The sequence below is a fragment of the Notothenia coriiceps genome, unplaced genomic scaffold (genome assembly GCF_000735185.1).
Source record: "Notothenia coriiceps isolate Sejong01 unplaced genomic scaffold, NC01 NC01_scaffold00016674, whole genome shotgun sequence".
Taxonomy (NCBI): Eukaryota; Metazoa; Chordata; class Actinopteri; order Perciformes; family Nototheniidae; genus Notothenia; species Notothenia coriiceps.
Window position 1 is genome coordinate 19,963 of NW_011349375.1, and position 8,278 is coordinate 28,240.

Genomic DNA, 8,278 nt, shown 5'->3' on the forward strand with positions numbered 1-8,278 from the left:
TCCTCACTTATACCGTATACTCGATGTAGTAATAGTGCTGAATATATCAGGACCTGTAGGAAAATATTAGTAAAGCTGTATTTGTCACAGTGTTAAACCAAAATAGCAGATGTGCCTGTTTAATATTTTCTCAAACATATGTCATTATTGGTGACAAAATCACACTCTGTATAGTAAGTCATCAAGAGTGAATTACTCTATTTCACACACACACACACACACACACACACACACACACACACACACACACACACACACACACACACACACACACACACACACACACACACACACACACACACACTGAAAAGAGAGAAGTAAAAGGCGATGAAAACGTAGCTTAAAAGGATGCATAAGTATTCAGATCATTCATATTATCTTTGATAACAAACAAATCGTACTGTTATTCCTTATTTCTCACCTTTTTAAAAAAAAAGCTTGTTGCGCCCAAACATTATTTTGGACAGACCCACTCAAACTGAAAAATCTGATCATCCAATCAGTGAGTGTGATTTCTGCTGACCGTAGCGTGTTTCCATCAGTCCTCCTGACCTGTCTACGCTTAAAACCTGCTCAGCTCTGCAGGCTCTACATCCTCCATCTGCCCCGATTTACGTGATTCCATGTCCTGATTCCTGTGGATTTGCAGAGACAGACATTTTAGATTTATACTATTAGTTTGTTATTTAAAATAAAATAAATGCATGTGTTATTTCCACCAGATTAACACATGTTAAGTAAGCGGATACAATCACAACAACTCTTTTTTTTTGCAATCGCAATTGTTGCATATTCACACAATTGCAATTATAAAATCAGAAAAACGCAATTCTGTTCTGCTGTGTGACATTTAAGTGAGAGCATTAACAAAAAAACACACACAGGCAGGGTTTAGTCCCCACAGTGCTGCATGATTATGAAACCAGTGCAGTCATGTGATGGCTTCTCTAATCATCATCATCATCATCATGACAAGTTGGAAGTCTGACCTTCCGCCAGTACACAGTTTGCCATGCAGGGATTGAAGATTGCAATACAGCAGCAGTGCACTTGAGGCTACACTAGGGGCGGAGTTTGACCTCTCAAGTCTGAAAACATCACTAATCCGCGTCGGACATTCTGGCACAGGCCATCACTGGCCTCGTTAGTACGGAGAAAGGGAGCATTTTTCAGCGAAATAACACTGTCCCGCCCGGGTGTGTGTGTCAGCAAACAGCGTTTCGAGCTGTGTGCGTGTCGGAGGGATTGGGAATGCTGCACTATGACGGATAGTGCGTTACATGCGTCCGGAGATATCTGCAGTGTTTTCTAGCCAGTTTTATTTGGAGGAATCGAGGAGAAGTGTGGCGATTTTGCGCGTTGACAGCTGGACCGCCCTGCGCCTTCATTGGAGGCATTGAAGTGTCCGCTCCCCTTTAAGGTGAGTCTGCTCAGCACTTGTTTTGTCAATGCCTGAATGCAAGTTGCGGCATATTGGTGCTGCTGTGTCTGACCGGGCGCTGTAACAGTTCCCCGGGAGGCTGCATGGTGCAACACTGGCAGCATGTCTCCTGCACTAAGAGCGCGCTTGTCGAAGCTTTAGGTTTTTTTAAATGCAGAAAAGCTCTAGATAACCATGAAATCCCGTTCAGTGAAGGATTTATGTCCTCCTTTATGAACCCTGCTGCAAAGATGGGCGCTTATGTCAGACCGTATAGAGGCCTATACGGGCATCACATGTTGTTAGAGGAGCTGCACACACACATGTGGAGACTGACAATACACGTTTTAAGAAGAATTAACATTATGAAAACAGTATAATAACATAAGTAAAGTGGGTCATTATGTGACTCAAAAACGACTTAAAGATCCGTTATCAGTATTATTTAACATACATTTACAATTAGGCTACCTCTAAAAATAAGACAATAAAAACATAACATGATGTGCCTGTTAGAGTTGCACTTTCCTTTTTGAAATATATACATGTTCTCTCTCTTTTTTATCTAATGGTTATTTTAAAAACAGATGCATTTCCCTCCATTGGTAAACATAGCATATGTAAACAAACCAGTGCTGCAGTTCAGGATTAAACCTTAACAATTATTATTGTCTCATGGACCTTGCTGCTGACATAAAAACAGGCTGCAGATATTTTGGAGATGGGCTTATTCTCTTGTTTATATAATACCAGCGATTGTGGCTTATACTGTAGTTTCATGTAATTGATTTTTTAAAGAGACGATCTGCTGTGTATGTGGATTGTTAGTTTGCTAATGCACCTTTTATGATTATCCTTTATCTGATTTCTAAGAACAATAAAAGGTTACTGAGTAAAGCCACACTGGATACTATCCTTACAAAGGTCACGTTAAGCAGAACAGCATCATTGAAGGATTTATTTGAATTTTGTATATTCTAAAGAGAGATTAATGTATTGTTTTGTTATGTATAGTTTATATCCTTTGCATTATTATTCTAGCTCTATGTTTTCATTGCTCTTTCTGCATGATTCATGAAACAATAGGACGGTCAAGTAAAAATAGATGGATTAATAGATAGATACATGTTTAAAATAAAAATAATAACAGACCTAACATCTATTCTAGTTTGGTTGTCTTTCTTAGATTATGAGTTTAAAAGTATTAAAACAAATGTTGCAATACTCTTTCATAAGCCGGTGTGATAGTGGTGACGATGCAGACTGTGGAGCAAGTAAAGAAATACAACAGTATTTAAAATCTATTGTTTGGGAATGAATTGTATCTGCTATATTAAGCATCTTCTTTTAGAAGAGGAGATCTGAGAAATACCTCAGAAATGTACTTGCTGCTGGAAAGGGCTACTGCATCTCTTTTTAATCATAAGTTGGCTCTACTGTAGCTGCACTGTAAACTTGTGTTAACGTTAATTGTTTCCCTCTTCCTTTCCACATATTCCCATATACTGTCCAGTTGCTATTCAATGTCCAGCAGCACGTGGCTTAGGCTGCCCTGCGGCTGATCCTGATGATGCTTTCAACCAACCGCTCCGGGGGTGCGTGGGGATGAAATGGATGGAGCCCATGGCCAGATCAGCTCACCAGCTCCCACCCCTCAGCATGTCCAGCCGCAGCAAGTCTCCCCCCAACTCTGGAGAAGGTAGATGACATGATTTATCTGGCAACCAACCAAAACAGTAATTTGGATTAGTGATGTAATGAAAACTGTGTCCAAGATAAACCACATTTTCATCCAGGGTTGCTTAAAATGCCTACGTAATGCCATGCAATAATAATCACATTTTGAAACATACCAGTGGAGACTTTAATGGGAAATTAATTAATGTCTACGGAAATAACCATGTTTAAAATGGTTTGAGTGGCAAACGTTATAATGATATGATATTTTGAGGTTACACATGTGGTGTGAATTGCTTTAAGAGACTTGAAGACATAGAAAGAGTTACAAAGCCCAATCGTTTTTTAATCAGCTGCAGGCTCTAACTCCATGGCATGGGCGAAGATGTTCAAAAAACCTGGAGGAGGCCTGAAGAAATCCTACCAGCCTGGGAGCATGCTGTCTCTCGCGCTCACCAAAGGCCTGCTGAATGAACCCGGGCAGAACAGCTGCTTCCTAAACAGCGCTGTTCAGGTAAAGCACAATTTTCTACCCGCTTTTTATTACTGAAAAAATACTTCAATTAACTTACTTTACTGCACTGAAATAATGAAACACTGTCTCAGTGCTCAAACAATTTAAAACAACACATTCTTCTTCCAACATTTCTTCACTTTTGTCTTGTAAACTGTTTTAAAACACCACAGCAGAAAGCGGTTTGTGAGCACTTGACAGCAAGAACAGATCCAAAACCAAATTCCAAAATATTCTGCAATATCATTCTTGTGGGAAACAATTTTAGGAAATGCTATTCCCACATTTCTTAGACCCCGTTTACACGAGGACAATACGGGTTTTATCTGCATAGTTTCTCTTGCGTATAGCCCTTTCGTTTACACAAGGTCATAACAAAACGATAGAAACGGACCCCGCAAACGATAACGGGTCCCAAGTTGGATAGATCTGCAAACGGAACGCTCTGGGGGGGCAAATGGCTCCGTGTTTAAGCCTCTATACGATCATTTGTTGATAACGATGAAATAGCCCCGCCTCCCTCTCCCCACGTCTCCTGCTCAGAGATCAGCTGCTGGGCTGTCAGAAGAGGGGGAGGAAAAGAGAGGCTCCGTTTATTATTCTTATATTATTATATAGAGTCGTTATCATTTTTTAAAAAGCTCAATAAATAAGATCTCTGACCGGCACTTTTCTAAGTGTCGGAAGATTTAAACTTTAACGGACATGTTGACCAGAGAATTTTTTTTTTTTTTTTCATTTCAATTTATTTTTCAAAATACACCAAAAGCAGTCTTCTTCGCCGCTTTTGGTGTGTTTTGTGGTGGCAGCAGCACCAATTACAGGCCCGACATATGTACTACAGCGTTTTCAGCGGGTCGAGCGGTCTCGTGTGAACGGACACGTTAATTGAGCGGAATGCGTGTGAACGGGAGACTTTTTTGAAAACGCACACGGTGCGTAAACGCAAACGTTCCCGTGTAAATGGGGTCTTAGTCAGTACAAACAGCAAAGTGGTCGGAATCACCAACATTAAATTGTTTTCTAAAAAATAATTTGGTATATCAACTTCTGAATTAAATATGTCTCTTCGCTAGATTTCCTTTTCTTTTTTTAAACAATTTTCCCTGGCAATGTCTCAATAATGTGTGTGTGAGCTGAGCATGTTTTTCTAACGTGTGGGTAACTGAGAGATGCCGTGACTCAGCCACATGGACCAGCAAACCAAAATAATGAGCTGAAAATGACTAAAAGCAGAGAGAAGCTGCTAAGTTGAGTTTTAAGTTTCAGTGGGTCTAGAAGTACAACAACTCTTTCAATGGAAACACCAAAAATTTTCTTTATGAGATGTTTCGTTTCAACTCTTCAAAATCTTTGTAATAGATTTATCTGCAAGTCAATATGTTTATGTTTTTGCTGTTTTAACCTTCACAGGTGCTCTGGCAGCTTGACATCTTCAGGAGGAGTTTGAGGCAGCTCTCAGGTCACTTCTGTCTCGGTGATAGCTGCATCTTCTGTGCTCTAAAGGTGTGTGTTTCTGCCCTTTGAGCTTCACATGGCATTGTCGGTAGTAAACATTGTTTTCATTACATTAAGAAACTGATTCTGTTTGATGTCATAATATCTGTCTCAAAAGTGTAATTTGGTGAGGAACGACAATTGTATGACAATAGCTGACCACTGTTTTTCTGTTTCAGAGCATCTTCAGCCAGTTCCAGCAGAGCAGAGAGCGAGTGCTCCCCTCCGACAGCCTGCGTAACGCGCTAGCTGAAACTTTTAAGGATGAGCAACGCTTCCAGCTCGGCCTGATGGATGATGCTGCTGAGTGCTTTGTACGTTGCATTTGGCTTTTAATCAAAGTAACATCCAGTAAAAGACCTTTCCGCAGTAACTGTGTGTATTAAACATTATTATGGCACTTCCTCCCGTGTGACACTGACGGTAAAAAGAAGCAGAGCCCACTGAGAAAATGCCTTGGCTCTGTGTAATCTATCTACTGTATGTAAATTATATATTTTAGCCACTTGCTTTTTTGCATAGTTAAGTCAAACACTTTTCGGAATGAATATTGGATTTAGTGTGTAATGCAGTGCCTCTAAAATCCCCTTATATGTATAGTTGTGTATATTAATAATAATAGGGAAAATAGACCTCAGCTATTAATGGTAAAAGTTAACATATTTTACAATCTACAATCATTTAAAATCCTAACCTAGTAGATACATATAGATATGTATCTATTTGTATAGATATTTTAAGTGTTTCACATACATTTTGTAGTGGGTTTGACTGATTAATTCACCAGTTGTATGGAAGCACTGTGCAATGTTGCTGTCTATATATCATGTGTATTTGCATGTGTTACATATTTGTATTCTGCTTTTATGTCTTACATATTAGGAGAACATCCTGGAGCGGATTCATTTACACATCGTTTCTGACACGTCGACTGATGCATGCTCATCCAAATCCTGCATCACCCATCAGAAGTTCGCCATGATGCTTTATGAGCAGGTAACCAAAAAATAGATGTAATATGTTAATTCATGTGAAGTACATGGGGACAATTACTGTTAGTAGAATAATAATGTCTACTATAACTAAATGTTAGAGTAGATAATTGGTGACAGCACAAGTCATTGACCAAAAGTTAAACATGACATAGTATCTTTTAAATAATGCAACATGTTTCTTTTGCAGTTTGTGTGTCGCTGCTGTGGAGCGTCGTCAGACCCGCACCCGTTCTCAGAATTCGTACATTATGTTTCAACGACTGCGTTATGGTGAGTACGTGATTTACTCTGGCCTGATTTATTACTCAAAAATCAGTCCAGAGTGCTAATCCCAATTTAAATATCAAAGTATTAAATAGGGTTAATATAAAAGCAACTTTTGGTAGTAATTCTAAGCATATTAGATCAATTTGCCTACTGCAACAGAGCCTAAAAACCCAGTGGGGATGTTATCACTGGCTAACATTTAATTTCCACTAGGACTAATAATGGTTATATAAAGGTTCTTCTCTCTTTTCATGCAACAAGTGCACAATTCCTCCTCATCTCACTTTCTGTATGTATGTTCAAGAAATCCACAATCTGCAGAAAGTACTTGTGTATCAAAGATCATTATCAATAATTAAGGAGTGTTAACAGGAACAACCCTATTCATTTGTAATGTATTCCATATTTATTTTAAAGGGCTGTGCTTTCAAACTAATTACATTGTTTGTTATATATATAAATTAATTATTAATAGTCTTTATGTCTCAGCCATAAATTCAACATTCACATAGAAAATAATGTTTATTTTGATTGACTCGGTCGAAGGGGTATTGATTGAAGTATTTGTTTAATTTATTGAAGTGGAAGTTTTCAGTGGTATTAAACTTAGCTTCCTTGTGATATGAGTTGCTTTTGTATTACTTCATTCACACAGATGGGGTGGATGGGGGCAGTATATGACTACGAGCTCAATTATAAACACACAGTTGAATGAACAATTTTCCGACAGCGTCAACAAAAACTGAATATTGTTATCTTCCTAAATGTAAAACTTCTTGCAAATCTGTTGTACCTAATACATGTATATCCTAATTCTAACTGTTTAATGTTAATTACTAGGACAATGTTTTTTGTCTGTTAAAGATACACAAAAGTTGGGGTTATTGAATATTCAGTTGTTTAGTGAAAAATATAATACTTGGTATCAATTACAATTCATACAGTCTATGTTTTTATGCACAGCCAACAGGTTGAGCGCATGTTGGGGAAGAACGAGCGGCTCAGGTCAGACATGTTTGGAGAATTGCTGCAGGCAGCAAACAACACAGGTGACCTCCGAAGCTGCCCGGTATGTGACTTACTTTCAATGTTTCTTTTTAATGTGATGGTTATGTCAACAAATCTGACATCTTGGAGTCATGGCTTAATAACTTTTCCCGCTCTGCTGTTTTGTGAAAGCATCTGAATTCAACCATAATGAAAAAGAAATGCTGATTTGTCACAGAGAGCTCTAGCCGTTCAGCTGAACAGTTATCATGTAGTTACGGTAACATGGACACAAGGATGCTTCTTGCAACTATGCAGAGTACACTCTGTGCTTTCTGCTGTGACTCTGCACTTGAAGCGGCCGGAAGGAGACAGTGCCAGACTAGTGTTAGGATATAAATAGAAGTAAGGGTTTATATCCACGTTTTCTCTCATCTGTATTTGCTACCGCTGTCTCCCTCTTCAGTGTGCATCAGTTGGGTGAACCTGAGTGCTCTGTTCCCTTGACCCATTATTCTTCCAGACAAATCAAAGCTCCAGAAATGACTTGATGATACGGATGTGCAGATAATACAAGCTGTCTGTCTCTTTTTCCATCTTTGAAATAATCCTTATTATAACATTTTGTAGTGATAAGTCACCAGATTTAGTTACCTTCCTTTTGTGTTCGTTTCCCCCCCCTTTACTTTGGTGTTCGTGGTCAAATTTGACCGGTCCTGTTTTAACTGCTATTACATTAACACAAAAACCATTAATCATCACCAAATGTCATGTAACACCCTTTCAAACTGTACATTTTGTATCAGGCTACTGGTATACATGAAAAACGGCAGTAAATATACAACGAATAGACACTGAAAATGTGTGTGTGTGTGTGTGTGTGTGTGTGTGTGTGTGTGTGTGTGATTGGGCGGTGTCCAG

At 38.8% G+C, this 8,278-nt stretch overlaps 1 protein-coding gene across 2 annotated transcripts in view; it reads left to right on the top strand.

Annotated features, from left to right (window-relative positions):
• The first annotated feature begins 1,059 nt into the window (after positions 1-1,059).
• usp53b (ubiquitin specific peptidase 53b) overlaps positions 1,060-8,278 on the top strand; it is a 19,004-nt gene continuing 11,785 nt past the window's right edge. For both annotated transcript variants that reach the window (XM_010776031.1, XM_010776032.1), the window contains exons 1-8: positions 1,060-1,420; positions 2,934-3,119; positions 3,451-3,611; positions 5,025-5,117; positions 5,288-5,422; positions 5,991-6,104; positions 6,291-6,373; positions 7,334-7,439. In XM_010776031.1, the coding sequence (XP_010774333.1) occupies positions 3,026-3,119; positions 3,451-3,611; positions 5,025-5,117; positions 5,288-5,422; positions 5,991-6,104; positions 6,291-6,373; positions 7,334-7,439 (786 nt within the window). In that variant the 5' untranslated portion in view covers positions 1,060-1,420; positions 2,934-3,025. The remainder of the gene's footprint in view (positions 1,421-2,933; positions 3,120-3,450; positions 3,612-5,024; positions 5,118-5,287; positions 5,423-5,990; positions 6,105-6,290; positions 6,374-7,333; positions 7,440-8,278) is intronic.